Source organism: Egretta garzetta, unplaced genomic scaffold, assembly GCF_000687185.1.
Source record: "Egretta garzetta isolate BGI_Z169 unplaced genomic scaffold, ASM68718v1 scaffold557, whole genome shotgun sequence".
Taxonomy (NCBI): Eukaryota; Metazoa; Chordata; class Aves; order Pelecaniformes; family Ardeidae; genus Egretta; species Egretta garzetta.
The window spans coordinates 307,346-324,477 of record NW_009260264.1 but is presented as its reverse complement, the minus strand read 5'-3'; the positions used below and the strand labels follow the sequence as shown (position 1 = coordinate 324,477).

At 42.1% G+C, this 17,132-nt stretch overlaps 1 protein-coding gene across 1 annotated transcript in view; it reads right to left on the bottom strand.

The window, feature by feature from the left end:
* Positions 1-5,048: 5,048 nt before the first annotated feature.
* ATP10D (ATPase phospholipid transporting 10D (putative)) overlaps positions 5,049-17,132 on the bottom strand; it is a 37,454-nt gene continuing 25,370 nt past the window's right edge. The window contains 8 exon segments of the mRNA XM_009642300.2: positions 5,049-6,506; positions 9,038-9,225; positions 10,566-10,670; positions 10,917-10,997; positions 13,273-13,473; positions 13,952-14,077; positions 14,553-14,629; positions 15,269-15,578. Coding sequence (XP_009640595.1) covers positions 5,987-6,506; positions 9,038-9,225; positions 10,566-10,670; positions 10,917-10,997; positions 13,273-13,473; positions 13,952-14,077; positions 14,553-14,629; positions 15,269-15,578 — 1,608 coding nt within the window. The 3' untranslated portion in view covers positions 5,049-5,986.

The following is a 17,132-nucleotide window of genomic DNA, read 5'->3' as shown; positions in this document are numbered from 1 at the left end:
ATGCATTTAAAATTTGCGTGTTTGCAGTGCTGTGCCTGGTCCGCTGCGAATCCAGCCAAAGGCATAGAATTACCCTCTCTGCTACCTCGGGCATGCCCCCATGACAACATGGCAGGGCCTTGTCAATACCACGACTGCCGTATGTGGAAACGTGCATTAAGAGAGCAAGGAATGCACATTTCAGGTACTATTAATAGTGTTACAAATAATCTATATAGATCTGACTATTGCTTTAGTGAAGGTTTACCTCTTATTTCCATATCTTCTCCTTTAACATGCCTAATGTTAGACATACTAGGCAGCACTCTAGACAGCATTATTAATAAATATTCAGTATTTATGTTACGGATTCTGAAACTCTAGTGAAGTGACTATTGTATCACTGCTTCATACTCAGAAAGAAAACCCTTCTAGGCTTCACTAGGTTTGGGTCTAAGCTTTTTTTTATATATTAAGGATTTTGGTTTTACTGTAACATATAAATGCTCTTCTTCCCCCCAGCTGTAAGTTGAGAGAAAGCAGACGTTTTTCCAGTGCAGGTAGATTACAGATGAAGCAGGTTTTCGATGCCCTTGCCTCACGGACATTTTTTTTGGAAGCGGGAGCTCTCAGTCCCCCACTTCACCTTTCCTCTGGGGCCTGGCCCTCTGCAGCCATAGGTCAGCAGCCTTCAGAGTCCCAGAGGAACCGGTTACCTGGCGTAGGTGGCCCAGGGGCTGTCAGAGCCAGCCCCCCCGCCGTCTGTCTCTGGTGATGGGCAGGCTTCAGCGAGGTTTCTCTTCCAGAAGCAAAACCAAAGAGGTGCTGTTGTGAAATGACCAGCCCAGACCGACATCTCTCCAGCGGGTGAAGCGGTGAGCAGCTTTGAATTTTGTAAAGCACTGGGGTACACGTAGCCATTTCATGTAGATATGAGCACTACCAAATGATAAGGTGTAATTACACATTTTAATTAACTGGGTTAGGCCTGCCACCAGTTTCTAAGCAGTCCCTCCCAGGAGACGAGGGAGAGTCCTGCTTAAACAGATGGTCCAGCCCCCTCCTGTACGGGATCAGTCTGAAGAGATTGCAGGCTGAGCCCCATCCCAAATGGCTTTAGGAAGGAGCAGTTGGGTCTCTTCTTTCCCCACAACTGTGTCTGACACAACATTCCATGTAAAGAGGAAATTTGTAATTTTATAAATGTATTTTTATACTGCTTTTTTTTAACGTGTGCACATGAAATAGGCAAATATAGTCCTCCTCCCACTGTATCAAGCCTTTCCCTGTGTGCTGACATAACGGCTATGATCACATTTATGCTGTTTCTCTTACAAGTGTAGCCTCACTGTAAGGTAACCATTGTTGGTTTTACTCCTACCACAGCTGTAGCTCCAACTGGAAGCAATGTCACACAGTCAAGCAGATGTGTTTCTTTCTAGCTGTACTAATAAAAATTTACAATCATTTTCCAAGTAAATTCTCCGTTGAAAATGTGTTTTAATCTTTAGAGAGAGAGACTCAACAACAACATGGAGGCGTGATGCTGTAACTTCAGCAATAATGCCTAAGAATAGCCTTAAAAAGGTATTTGCATCCCCTTACCTAGCTTTTTTAAGCAGGTCCAACAGCCCTGTGTAGTCCTACAACACTTGTGGAGGTTCTAGCACTACTCCCACTGTACAACTGTTAGTTTGTTCTGCATGGATGCTTCCAATACAGAATACTACCAAGAATACCGCTGCTAACAACTACTCTGGACTGAAAAAAATCTCAAAAACTAAAGCTGCAATCAAATTTCTCCGAACACATTCTGTTCTATGGCTTTCCTCAGGAATACAATTAGTTTGGAATAACCAACTCCTTTTAACTGGTAGGCAGCATTTCAACAACATGTACATGTGCTGAACTCAAAATACTAAACACACAGAAACTTAAAATAGTTAAAAGCTGCCTTTTCACTGCAGGCAACGGTAAAGTATCCAGGACCACGAGGGGAAGAGTAACATAACCAGAATAAAACAGGAACAAATAATACAAAAACCATACTGAAATTCAGCTATGAGAACGTTCTTAACACAGCAACCAATCTTTGACCCCAGCAACGGACTGTGATTTCTTGTTTCGGTTCACGCCCTCCATTTCCATCTTACCAACTTAGCCCGACGTGCCCAGGTACTGGCTGTAACGAGTAGCCATAATGAATGCAAAGGAATAGCATATTTTATAGGACTCTGTAGGATGCTGGATCTCTGAAGAGAAAGCAAGAGCCAGGACCAACACAGCCACCTTCAGACCTTGTCCATTAGCCTCCGCAGAGGGCAAGGGCTGGCAGGAGGGGTGGGTACCCTACACTGCCTTAGCTGGTCCTCTGCCTTCTGCTGTGCCCCAGGTACAGACCACAGCTTGCTGTGCTGCAAAGGCATTCACTCAATAAAGGATGTGGCTGACTGACACCTGCAAATGTTTAGCACAGGTGTGTCTGCCGTGAAAAAAATAATTTAAATAAAACTTATTTTTCTCTCAAAATCAAATATTGCACATCAAAAAGTGAGCTCAAGCTGCTCCAGGTATAGCTGCAAAACTTGGGGAGTTGAAGGTGGTTGTTTTGGTTTGTTTTAAATTGACAATCAAAAGTGTCAATGCTGTGCTTTCCCTCATGACATCTGGAAGGCACCTGTGAGATGATCTTAAAAGGCTTCTTTTCAAAATGGAAAAGTCAGGTCACGCTGTGCCTAAGCGCAGAAGCAAGCAGGGGATCGTGACGTCTCCAGTGCTAAAAAAAAAATAAAGGAAACATTCCACTGTTGAGAAGCAAAGGGAGAGCGATTTGCTTGCACCCTTCATTTGGCACCACTTTAGATATGGCCAATTAACATTTTGAAACTTTTATTAAAGACTCACTGCCCTCATCTCCCCTTCAGTGAAAAACAGCAAGTGATCACAGCAGACAGCCCTTAGAGATTTCTGCTGCTTGTTCACAAAAACAAAACAAAAAAAAAAGGAAATAAAGATCATGTTTTACACAATGGATAAAATTACCACTTGCTTAGACTGCTTGTCAATGTCCTCTAAAAGAACACAACCTATAGTGGACAATTCTAAGCAACACGTACCATCAGTGAAACAACACACTAAGGAAAAAAATAAAACGCACATGTGTGTTATTCCCTACCGCTTCAAGTGGTACAAAAGCACGCACTTACAATCTCAGCACAGAGGAACTTTTAGAAGGACCTAAAGTTCCAAGTCAACCCACAAGGCCTGGCACCTTTGAGACTGAGGTGAAATCAACCTTCATCCAACTTAAAGAGTCTACCTGAAAGCCTCACCGCATTAAGCAGTGAGCAGCGGGGTGGCTAGGCTTGCAAAAAGCCCCAGAACAGCAAATTACGTGTCCCAGAGGCATCGTGCAGCTGCCCCAGGTCTAACAGGTGACTGCCACTCATGTTTCGTCACGGAGCTTGTTGTGACGCCACGGCTTACAGTCACGGAGGATTTTGGAATACCTAGCTCGGAATGCTTACAGCTTTTGTACGATACACACGTGAACTCCTGAGACTGAATGATCAGCTGCCTGCCAACTCCACCGGTAGGTCTCTGCTCCTGCGGCAGAGGCACCAAGAGGGCAGGTCACAGGCCCGTGTTGTCCCCCAAGCACCTTTTTACAGTGGCAGGAAGGGGAGAGTTGAGCCCTGGACTCCCTCAGGTGACCACAAGTCCCAGAGCTCCTCCACAAGAGCTCAATGTACCTCAGTGACAAGAGTCACAGACTTGTAGAACCACAGAACAGCATAATCTGTTCTCTGTGGCCACAGGTGAAGCGAGGCCATAGATTTAAGGTGCAGAAGAAACATTCAGGTGAGACAATAGAAACAAAACCAATGTTTAACTTTGAGGGCAGGAAAGCCCTGGCCTGGCCTGCTTCTCTGGAGCTCCTTATGCCAGGAGAACATCTGCCAGGTATGGTAAGGGTAGAGCCGAGCCTGCCTTGGGGCTGTGGAGCAGAGCAGATGACTTAGCACTGAGTCCCATCAAGTCTGTTCCCCTGCATAACCTGCCAGCCGTTTTCCATCTTCTTCCCAGACACCTCACGGTTCCCATGGCTTGGAGGGAAAGCTGAGATGCCTCCCTCAGGACACCTCGAGTCCACTCCTGGCAAGGTGCCCCCCACAGCACGAAGGATGCTACAGACAAACATCTGAAAATTGTAACTGCAAACCAACATGCTCGACATGATCTCTTAGAAGTTGCATGTCTGCCATCACTTCAAGGGTCCCCACTAACCTTACGTTAGAACTTAACAAAAATATTTTGTCATATGTCAAACCAAATAAATAAAAAAAAATACTCGCAGAAATGGCTGTCATCACTGGCTCTTTCCACTGTTTTTCTTCTACAGGCTAGACAAAAAGGATATTTTTCTCCTCACTAACACTAGGGATGGAGTCAACCCTAATTACATTCTACCTTTTGAAAACAGAACCATTTTAAACTTTTGGTAACATGTGGTGACCCGCATTTGACTGAACTTAGCGTGCCCTCAATATCTGCCCTGCATAACAGCAGCTGCCTCGGACCTCACAGCGTTTGTTTAAATTCTTTCAGAGATCTTAAAAGATGTGGAATATGTAATGTTGATCATTGACATGAAAAGCTCATGGTTCAATTAAAAAGCAGAGCCCTTGCTCCAAACGCGGTGCCTAAAAATAAACACACAAATCTTGGCAATTTGAAAGCAGAAAGTTTGAGAAAGAAACAGGACCAAAAAATGGGCTCAATGCTAATAATTCATTAGCAGCTAGTTTGAGGAAACTGTTTATTTCAACAGGTGCTAGCAGATACAAACATTTTCCTAAGTTCCTCCATAAATTGGCCATGTAACTTCGGGGGGGGTGGTGCAGGGAGTAAAAAGGAGGGAATATTTTAGACAGTCTGGAATCCAGAAGTAGCCACATGCACGTCAGCCAGCTTTTGTGCAGGGTGCAGAGCAGTGGGAACTGGCAGAGGACATCTCCAAGACAGATAAGTGACAGAGCTCAAATTTGGGGCATGCAATGGTTTATACATTCTTTTGAGCAGCCTTTAGAGATACTGAAGATGTTTATTATAAAAGTCTGGAGGAATGTAAAAACACCTGAGTGTGAAGAAGAGTAATGTCATCAGCTAGAAGCTGCTATTTGTAAGAGGAGAGCTGAAGACGGACCAGAGCTACCCACTGCCACTGGCAGGCACTTCTGCAGTGCAAGCATGAGGTAGAGTTTAGAGAAAAGTCAGGCAGCCACCATCCGAGTTGGGTGAGGAAGAAAAGAAGCCCAGTCAGTGGTGCATGATGTGAGATGGCACGTGGAGACAAGAAGGAGGGATGTAGCAGGAGGATGAACTATCATGGAGAACAAAAGGCTGCACTGGGATTTGCTCTTTTTGTGGAAGAGGAAGGTGAGGGAGACACGTGACATGTATGTCTGATCTGAGCTGCCACTGTGATGGTTAAAATTGTGTTTGGCCAGCACCGAGACGGCCCGTGCAATAACCAGTAAACAAACTCAACCACAATGGTTAAAACAATTACCATATACACGTACTGAAGGAGTCCTGCAACAAGCCAACCAGCAACACGACATCCCAGCCCTTCTGCTTACTTCATATTTCAGCAAGTGGTGAATCCCAGAGAACGCTAGGATTTTAGGACAGCGGTGCAAGGGAGCAGGTTGGCTTACCTGAACTGGATCCTGCAAATCCGTATTCATGCAACGTCCTGCCCGTAACACCACAAGGTATTACGCAACGTCGCATACAAGAAGTAAGCAGTATGCAAAGTCTACTGTGTGAAAAAATATAAAAATACAACCCAGCCATTTATACCTTGAATGTCTTAATAAATTATTAAAAAGCTTTATAAACAAAAAAGCTTTTAAGGAAACATGTGCATTGTCTACCTTGGCTGAAGAAAACAAAACCACAACATGGCATAAATCAGCAGTTATTACTTTTGGGGTTTAAACAGTTAGCATTCCAACTTCACAAAATACATTAAGGCATCTTCTTCACACAAAGCAGAATCTGAACCTGCTTTGTGTGCTAGAGAAGCAGCGCTGCTGCCCTCTTCAGAAGCACACACGGGGACTTTGGCACACGAGTTACCACTGTCAAATGTGTCTGAATTAGCTCCCTTTGATGACTTCAGAAATACGGCCTTTTCAGAGTTCAAGTCATTTGTATTCCCAGGCTCGTCCCGAATGTCTGGTAAGAAAGAGGTGTCCTCTACTAACCCTTCTCTTGAACAGGCCTGAAAAGGCATTTTAGATGCTGGTAAAACACTGGCAGTGCTTTCCTCTGATACAGCACCTGTGGCTGAGCTGGAAGACCCAGAAGTCGCCTGGAACTCCACTCTACAGTTTACAAAGCAGTCATCTTTCCATCTCTTAATTGCTTCCCTCTGCTCCTCGGGGGTCAGTCTGTCAAGACGCTTGGCTCTCAACACTGGAGATGGAAACAATGTTCCTTGGAGAACCCTCAGCAGATACCTACAAAATAAACACAGTTTCAAATAAGCTGTTTAGAAGCAGACTCAAAACTGTTTCCAGTAACACCAAAGGAAACGAAACACCATTCAAGCAGCCCTGAGGCTGCTGCAGCCTCTGAAACAGTTTTTGCAGGTGCCATTCTGTGAAAATAAACTCTAAGGCCAGCAACTGCACCAGAAAATGTTTTAAAACTGGTGTTTTCAAAACACAGACACTGATCTCGGGTGCTACCATTTTTCTGTCCTGAACACGGTTCTCCTACAGACTAGTTACTGCAGCAATGTGCACTTGCAACTTCAGGGAAGGGCTGGGGTCCCAGCTACACTGAAACTGGAGCTTTCTGTGTATAGTGTCAGGACGTAGAAAAAAGGCATCAAAATCGGTGCAGTTTAGAGTTTCCCTGGCACTTCAGTGTAGATTTAAGGAGTTAAGAGCTATTGTGGAGAAAATCAGGCCTAGAAAAATTCATGCTTCCAGCTGAGAAGCTGTTTATCACTGCTGTTTTGCACTGATAATATAGCACTAACATAGCCCTAGAAAGCTCAGAAGAGTAGACAAGGCATCGTTCTAAAACTCCAAACTTTTGCAGGAGCCAGAGAATTCAGCAGAAGCAAGAATGAACATGAAAGCAAAGGCCAAAGAAACAAAGCATCACATGCAGTGAGACGAATATGGAGTACAAGCGATGTTCCAGAATTAAGCTCTAGTAACAATTCATATTCATATTACAACTGACTTGACTGGCAACTTTGGTTGCGCAAATGTTTTAATCATAGATTTCTGCAGTTAATTTTCAGTCAACAGCGCATCCAGCATCCTTCAAAGCCCCAGTGAAAGCCCCAATCTCAGTCCCTCAGGTGAGAAGGTGTAGAGCACCCTTTGGCTTCACAGTCCCTGCCAAGTGGTGGCTCTTCAGCACCTTACAAAGGATTACATCAGAAATAAGCAAGGCAAAAACCATATGTGTGACAGCAGTGGTTCCGCAATAGGCACTTCTACTTCAAATCACTGAAGTAGAAAAGCTTGGATTAGCCACAACAGCTATGAATCTTCTGAAGTACTGGCACAGGGAGAGTGCAAATGACTCAAAGAATTTCACTGGTAAGTCTAAATACTTTGCATTTAATTCACCACAAAACCCACTGTTTTCTTCAAAATTGAACACCTGTACACTGGAAGCAGTCACCAAGCTGAAAACTTTCTCCTACTTAGGCTCTCTACAGCCCTACCAAAAGGTCCCAGAAAAGCATTTATCTCTTTATTTGCTGTGTAAGGGAGATTTACCGTGTGTGGAAGAAAAGGCTCTATTGTCACCACCTGAAGCCAGGCTGAGAGCAGGGATGGGGAGGGAAGAGCACACATGTTTCTTGCACCTCACGGTTTGTCCCTCTCCTGCACTGAAGTGTGCACCAAAGCTATCAGTCATGATCTCTGGGGAGTGTGGCAAAACCCTGGCTGGCGCGCGTAAGACACAGGCGGGAATTTCTTCAAAGGGGACTCGGGTACTTGGTGGCTATTGCAGGCTCCTACAGCCATGGCTCTGCCAGCCTTCCCGCAGGCGGCACTGACAGCCCACGCAGCCTGTACTGCAGCACTTCATCCAGAAAGTGTGCCCAGACTGTGCCCAACGATATAAAATGACATCAGGTGAGGAGGAAGTGGCAGTTACTCTCCCCAACACTTTGCTACCAAAGAATGAATAAACTGGTCCTGGAGGCACTTTGCTAATAGGCTGCAGACTCGAGTTCATGTTCAGCCAGTGACAGGAGGATGGCTGTAGCCACTAAATAGAACTAGACCCACAGTTTGATGAAGTCTCTCTTTCACTGGTTTTCACACACTTTGTTTTTCCCCTGTTGGCTCGCTCAGGTGTCTCCCTGCTCAGCGTGCTGGTATCTGGGACCTCCACCCAATGCTTCTGCCTTTCCAGGGTGAATGAGTTCTCAAACTTGGAGTTATGACTTCTTCAGTGAGGCAAAACACTTAATGAAACATTAGGCACGACAAAAACACAGCTCAGGACCCCCTGTGAATCTAGTCAGCATGTTTCCTCCCCACAAAAAAGCCGGTACATGCACTCTTCATTCTAAATATTCTTATATATATTCATGTCAAAAATTTCAAATAGAAAATGGTTTCACAAATAAACACAGACTAAGCACAGTACTTCTACGTATTGTGCGTGTTCAACTTTGATCTCTTATTTAATGGTTTTGTTTATAAATACTGTGGTTACAGAGATTACTGTTTTTTTCCCTCCAAAGGCAATATTTAATATAATTTAAATAATTTAACATAATATAAATCACAAAAGACTTTTTTTACTTACTGAAATGTAATTCGAGAACACATCACTGAAGAGCTGTCCTCACATGGCTTGGTCTGGTACAGTTATGAAGTTTTCTTTACAATGGGGGAAAGGGGTGAGGGGGGAAGAAGACCGCTAGCCAAAGAGATTTATAGCATCACTGACTGAAAGAAAACTAATTTTGTTAACAACAGCAATTTGCAATTATAGAACAGAAACGCACCTGGGTAGCAGAGCAACACAAGTAGTCAGGAGGCAAACTAAATAAAATACTGGGTCTGTCATGTGCTTTTCCATGATCCAGTAAGGATTTGATGGTGGGTTGTGGGTTTTGCAGGTGGCCCCAAAAACCAGAGCGAAGACAAAGTATAACAGGATGCTGCCAACTATAACTACTGTATGTATCCATGTCTGCAATTCAGAACAGGAAAGAAATGAGATTTAAGCTGTAAGCAGAAAGACCTGTAACACCTGTATGTGTGTCCACAGGCGTGCGTGAACACGCACACAATCCTCCTACAAGGACAGATGCGTAATGTAACAGAGGACAGATCTGTTCAGGTAATATTCCTAATTTTATACAAAACATTCCAGGAAGAACGGAGCCTTCTTCCGACAGTTCACAGGTAACCCAGCCATTTAATTTTTTTTATTCTACTAAATGCATAGCTTTTGATTCTTTTGTGAAAGACATTTTTGTGCCATTTGCCTTAGATGGGCACCTCATCCACTGGCAGCAGAGAAAGCCTTCTCAAGCAAATGCAGGCAAGATCTTCACATGACACCACCCTTAAATATCTTGTGTGAGACATCGATTAACTGTGCTACATTGGAGTTTTCTGTAATTTTATACCTAAATGGCTAAAACAGTTACTATGGAAACAACACTGTCATTGGTCTGACAGCTTGCCGACATACAAAAATGCCAAAACCCCATTTAAGTGATGTTTTCCTATTGAGAGCGTGGATACACTCATGACACTCATATATTCTCAATAAAGACATTTTTATCACTGCTGTCATGCTCCCAAAAGAACACTGACAAGACTGAATCACAACTTGAAATTTCATTCATTGTGAAACAACCCTAAAAAGTATTTTTTAAAAAAAGAGAAAAAATAAACCCCATTAATCTATGTCCTTCTACTGTAAATATTATTATATTTCATGTAAAATGATGCAAAATAGCCAAGTATTACCCTTGTAAGGGCTGTAAATTTACCCGAGCTAATGCAGATGCTTTAGCTTGCACAGACTTAGTTAAAAACTGGAATAGCATTTCTGTAGCATGTTGGTTCTCCAGTTCTGGCACCAAAACATACCTCTGAATGGTTTATCCTGGCCACAGAGCCTATCACACTTCCAAGCATTCAAAATCAACCGTTCACATTGCTGTCTCTGTGGTGCAAGCTTTGGGAACTAATGAAGGCTCAGTAGATCACTGGGTGGTTTTACCCTTTGCAAAACTAAACTGACACCCCCAAGACCACTGTACTGTAACGAGGCAGGATCCTTTCACTATTTACAAATAATTCTGAAGCCAATTTTTGTTAATATTACTCATACGAGTAATTCTATTGGCTCCAACGACAGGTGCATTAGGAGAGCTCACATGGTCACGTAAACAAAATATTTAGGTTTTGGCCCTTTTATACTGTTTTGTATGTTAAGCTCTTTCTTCTGTTTAATTTTAATGCAAGCTGCATATACACTCTGCTAGGAAAATACTCTTTTGGAAACAAAGTACTCACCACAGACTTGCACTCAATGAGAAGGTGAAACAGTATTATGAAGAGCGCTGCTGTGTTTATGGGGTTTCCGAAAGAAAAAACATCTATGTCTGAGCCATAGTAAGTCTGTAAAGGAAGGCAGCGGTCAGCGTAATACATTCTTCATGTACAGTCCGAATACACAAAGTGGCATGAATAGCTTCAATACCATACATATTTGCATGCACACAGTTCAGCTCAGTTCCAGTGATGAACCTGTTGGTGCACGTTTATATATGAGGAAGTAAAATCAAACCCTTCATTTTACTCTCTAATTTCCCTGGGTTTTTAGTATGTCAAAATCTATAAGTGTATTTCATACCCAGCACTTACAAAGTAAGGCACAAAAAAGCAAACGAGACTTTGGTAAAATGCATCCAGCAAGGTTATCCAGAAAGTTGAAGGCAAGTAAGCCTGTAAGAAAAAGAGATAATGGCATTGAAACAAATTGAACAAATTGCTGCATCCTTAATTGGCATTAATTTGAATTTGGTGAAAGATAATCTGCAGAAGTAATTCCAGTTAGTTTCCCAATGAAGAGGCATCTTTTATGTTATGATAATAGTAACAAAGAGCTCACTCCACACATGTAGCTAACTGTTAGCACTTAAATCAGCAGCCAGATCTGGGAACTCGAATCTTACAGCTGTTTCTGCCAGAACAGACCTACCAGAGCCTTACCTAAGTGTCTGCTAAGGAAGGGAGAGGGCTAGAGGACAGTGAATTACCCTAGCAGCTTACCATCGCTGAATGCCAAGTCCCACTTCCTTCTATCACCACTCCCTTCTTTTTGGTATATCTGCTTTTGCCTCTTAATTTGTGCTGGTTGACTCCTCTGCGCGGACTGGACTGCGCTGTGAGCTAAGTTAACTCACCAGAGTGTGAGAAATCAATTAACTTTTCTGCTGGAATAACACATTGCTGGTTTAGTGAGTTAAATCAGGTCCTGGAAGGATCTGATGGGACAAACAAGCTGGCACAAGGGAGGTTAACTATGTGGGTGGAAACAGGTAATGGGAAGAAAAGAAGGGAGAAGAGGAGAAGGAATGAGCTTTCCTCACTCAATGGCAGCAAACTGCCATGACAGCTCAACCGCTTATGAAACCATAGCTGCATGTGCCCTGGCTCAGATATAGCCCATTCCTTTCGGGCACTAAATTGAGCCACACAGGTGAGCAGCCTAGTCACCCACGACTTCCTCTACCATTAGCGGAGAGAGATGGGTTTCTCTAAAAAGTAATTCAGTGCCTTCAGGAACTGAACTGCTCTCTGGAGGTGGTGTGGGAAACTTATCTTCTTATTTGCCTGTCAGGGAAGTGCTTTAAACTACTGAAGGTAAATCCAAGTTACTGTCCATTTTCATAGCTTGTACAGAGCTGTGCACTTATGAAGTCATTGTGCAATATTGTGATTCTACATCTTTTAAAGCATTCCTCTTCCTTCTGCACTGCACTTAATGCAAAGTGATTATTTCACTGTGCTTCCATGCAAAAAAGGAAATTACATACTACTTAACAAGTCCAACCACAGAGCAAGGCAACGCTGTGCTGGACAAATAGAATAGAATAGACTGTTTCAGTCGGCAGGGACCTACAATGATCATCTCTTCCAAGTGCCTGACCACTTCAGGGCTGACCGAAAGTTAAAGCCTATTATTAAAGGCATTGTCCAAATGCCTGTTAAACAGCAACAGGCTTGGGACATTGACCACTTCTGCAGGAAGCCTGTTCAGTGTTTGACCACTCTCTTAGGAATTCTTCTTAATGTCAAATCTGTTACTGAAAGGCTACAATCATAAAGAAAATGGTGAGTTTTAGGTGAATCATATGCTCAATGTTTCCTCTCTCTGGGCTACTAGTATCTGTAACTAGTAACTGTTTCGGGCTCAGTATGTAACTGTATTCAATTGTTATAATAAAAATATTATTTTCATTAAGTGTTAGAGTAAAAAAAAAAAATTATGAAGTTAAAATTATACTAGAATTCATGCTCAGCAAAGCAGAAACCAGGAAAAAGCTTACTCAAAATTGTATAAATCAGTAAGAAACTACCCCCTGCTCCCTGTGCTTATCCTTGCTAAATGTTTGGACAGAATTTACTTATAGAGTAGATAGGACATACAGTGTTTTCAGATGGGAGAAAACTTCCACCAGCAAATTCCAGAACATACTCACAAGGGGAAAAGAACCCTAAATGACAGAACTTTCTTGAGGATTACTTAAAAGGAATCTGCTCTGGTTCTTACCCATTCCTCACTACTTTGGTGGTTGAGACCCTTATATGACAGTAAAAAAACAGTATCTAGTGCCCTTATCTTTACAAGTAAGCCTAGATGCTCAAAAGAAACCAATTCTGGGGAAGCATATTGACAGCTGAGGCAGTGAATGAAATGAACATTCTGGTAACGTTTATCTCATACATTACTTCATCTGAAGTCCTTAATTTCTCTTACCATCCAAATGTCTGATAAGATCGGGTGTATGGCTGAAAAGAACCTACAAAAAACTTCTGAAAAAACAGCTTTTATTTGTGCACATATGTTTGTGCACAGGCCTAGATGTTTTTCTAATAGAGAACGTGGTTTTAAACTTCATGGTTGCCTGGTGTGAACCGGGACGGAAAGACAGACAGAAATGGCTCAGATGCTGACAATTCCGATTTGCTTCAGGCCAAGCATTCTTTAACCTACCACAGATTTCTGGCTCATCATGTACAGCTGTGGAAGCTGCAAGAGTATCTCCGCAGACACATCTTTGTCCAAGACACCATAAATGATGGGTGGCACTGATGTAAAAAGGAGATTGAAAAGAATCAAGATCCAATAGTCAGTCATTGATGTGCCTGAAAACCCACAAAAGAACTGGTACCAGAACAGGAGGTTCACGTAGGCCTGAAAAGTCAAAGATGACATGATAAAATGTTACCCGTAGACAACTGTTTTAAAAGCCAGGAGGAAAACAGGCAGATCTTAAGTTTAATTACAGTAATCTGTGGAAAATTAAGTATAAATGCTGTGGAGTTCATGCCAATCCCACACTTTGAAATTATATTTGACTAGCACACAGCTTTAAATTTCAAAATTGGACATGACTTGTTTAAGTAGTCATGCTGCCACCACATTAGTAACGCCCGTTAGCCACTGTTTAATCAAATCAGACAATGGCTTTGAGTAGGAAATTCAGTCCAAGGAATAAGAGTCTCTGGTGTCTGCAGACGTACATGGGAAAACGAACTGTCTGACATATGCTTTTTGTGTCTTTCTGAACCCATTCACACTAGCAACTAAAAAAGAATATAAAGCCCCATTAAGCCCTTCACTGCTCTCAATAGGCAAACTGTGATTTCCCTGGGGTGGGACAGCTACATACCACGTTCTTGTAGAAGAAGTAAAGCACCATGTTGGTAAGTCTGGTATAACACCAGTGACCATGCACAAGCAGCAGCTTTTTGAGGTGTCTAAACTGAGAGACTGCAAAGTCACTTGCCATCACAGCCTGCAATGCACATGAAGGAAAGCATATGTTATATCCAAACCATTAAAGATAACCTTCAGATACTGCCAAGTGAGCAACTTACCTACTGTTGGAAATTCTTATTTTATGATTTTTTTATACATAGTGCTTATGGTCTTACCCTCACTCAGATCTGAGCCCCTCCGTACAACATTTTACACTAACGCACACAGCTCAGCCCAGCACAACATAGGCAGGAACGTGGCTGTCTCTATTATTACCACACAATTGCACAGAAATCACTGATGCTTAGGCTGCCTCTTTCCTGGCAGGATAGGAATGATAGGGAGTTCAGTGGCAGGCAACAAGCTCTGTTGTTTGCCTGGCTGTGAGCTCAGGCTGCAAACTCTTGCCTGTGTACAGTAATGTACTGTGGAGCCACTGGGCCTCCAGGATAAACTCTGAGCTGATTTAAAATGAATCTGATGTCATTTGCAGCTGTCTTTGTATACACTACCTGCATGCCTTCTTGGCCCAATATTCCCACACCAGTGTCAGCCACCTGGATCATACTGACATCATTGGCACCATCGCCTACAGAGAAAAGGAAAGAGGAAAAATGAAAACTAACCTCTCTTACTTGGAATGCAACCTGGAGGCAGCTTTGCTGGCTATCACGTCACCACGGAGGTGGCAGGAAAACAAAGAGGAACACCAGAGAGTTCAGAGAAAAACATTTTTATGGCCAACAGTGCAGCCTATGGAAAACCCCATAGAAAGAAGGACTGGTAAGCGGAAGGCCTGACTGAACTGAGCTGTGTTCCCCAAATGGATATTAGCTGTTCCTTTTGTCGGAGTTTAGTTGGCATGCTGGAACAGAAAATATGGATGTTTTAAATCACAGCCAGTCATCTCCCCTTTTTTCCCTTCCTATTTTGGGGGGTTATGATGGAGAATGACAAGGAAAATCCCCTTATTTGGTCCTTTGGACATGCTACATAACACTGTGCACAACTGCTGCTGTTCTTGTTGCTTTAGATTTCCATGAGTAAGTTTATGGACTAAATTTGCTAGTTCAGAAGACTAACATCATCTTATGCCAGAGACAACTACAATTCAACGGATTATCTTCCTTGTAAAGTACATCTTGTGACAGACATCAACAAAAACACAGGAGAGAAGAAACTGGCTTCCAATTCTTTTTGGAGAAAAGGCGATAACCACATGACTGACCTACAGCTAATGTCATCGCCTTTAGCTTATTTCGCACCAGTCTGACCAGGACACTCTTCTGCAGTGGTGTGGCTTGGCAGCAGACTACAGCCCGACATTTTTCTGTGAGTTCCAAGAAAATATTCTGCAGACTATCATCAAGGACATGCTCTAAAGTTCTTCCATCAATAACCAGGCCTGCACTGAGCCCTGCAGCTTGGGTGGAGCAACTTGTAGAGACATTCCCAAGTTTCTGATTGGGGGTTTTTTTGGCAGAAGTATTCTTCTGGATGTCTTCTAAAATTTTGCTCATCACCAAGGAACAGGCATCCTAAAGACAAGAGAAAGGCAAATTATTAAATACTGTTTGTGTTCTGGTTCCCTTTTCAATTTATAAAATACATATGGAGAAAAGGTCAAATGCTGCCCTTGTGCAGCATTTCACTTGAATCCAGAAAGGCTCAGACATGAGGCTGAATAACCCTTTAAAATCACAAAGGATGCAATCTGTAGTTAATAAAAAGGCCTGTGATTTAACTTTGCTTAAGTAGATTGGCTTGGGTATTGTACTAGGAGAAGGAAAAAATCTGAAGCAAATCAGAAAATGTTCATAGAATAGCAGAAAAAACAACTATTAAGGATTCTATAATATAAATACAAAAAGTCTTTGATAGACTTTTGCTCTCTACATTTCCTTTGTCTGGCATGCAAAGCCAAAAGTGCATTTCACATCAGATTATACGTGAGCTGTAATGAATTACTGAAGAATGGGCCTTGTAGAACTTTTTACCTTGTCAGAATCAATTCAAGATGCCCAAAAGATTCTTGATATCAATATATGTAATGCGTGTGCTATATATAGAAGAAAATACATATTCTTAAATCTTCTCATTATTTTACTTTGAAATGCAACAGTATCAAATCCTGTCTATTTTTTATTTCAAAGTCCAGTTAGAGGGAGGATGAGCACTTCTGCAAAAGGGGCTCAGTTCTCACTGTTAAGTAAGACACTCATTCCCCAGGAGGAAAAAACGAATACAAAAGTTAGCTAAAATCAAACCCCAAGCTTTCCTCAAAAACAACTGGACTAAAAATCCTTTCTTTTTCACTTTATTTTCCCCACAGTTACCACTTGCTACATGATCTTTTATGGCAGATACAAATTGAATTTCTGAAGTAACATATAAGCAGAGAAAAAAAGAAAAAACAAAGGTCCTTGAAAAATCCTCCAGTCCTTTAGAGAAGTCTCAGATTTCATGTCTGTTCTGAAGAGAAACATTTCATACATTGACTTTACCAGTTACAGTTAGTAATTTCTCTCTTAAGAAACCCCAGATTGATAAAAATCAAGATTTGAAAAACAGCTGGTTATAAGCATCCACAAGAGGACACAATCATCAAGCAGGATTAAACTTGCCACCCAAAACCAGCAGCACCTTTAACCACTCTATCACATGACCCATTAATGGGTGGTGGGGAGAAGGTGGCTTTTTCTCTGACAAAATTGTTGGCAGAGTAGTTTTCTTGAATAGTGTGCAATGTACTTTAATGAGACAATTCTTTGTACTTTTATGCAAGACAAGCAGGGCTGAGGGAATATATTACACAAAGCAGCACAAAAACTTAATTCAATAGAATTTGCATAACAATAATTCTTACATTGCTAATATGCTGCAACTCACAGCTGTTTGAAATCTCTAGTAATACGTAAAGCATGTCAACTCTCTAACCTACCACAAAGAGAAATTAAGCAGTCTATTCAATTAAAATAATTAATCATCATTTAGGGACTGTATATGAAGAAGCAGATGTTACATACATATAAAGGATTTCATATTTTACCTGCAAGGAAGCAAACCATCATTTTTCCAGTATTTTCATCTTC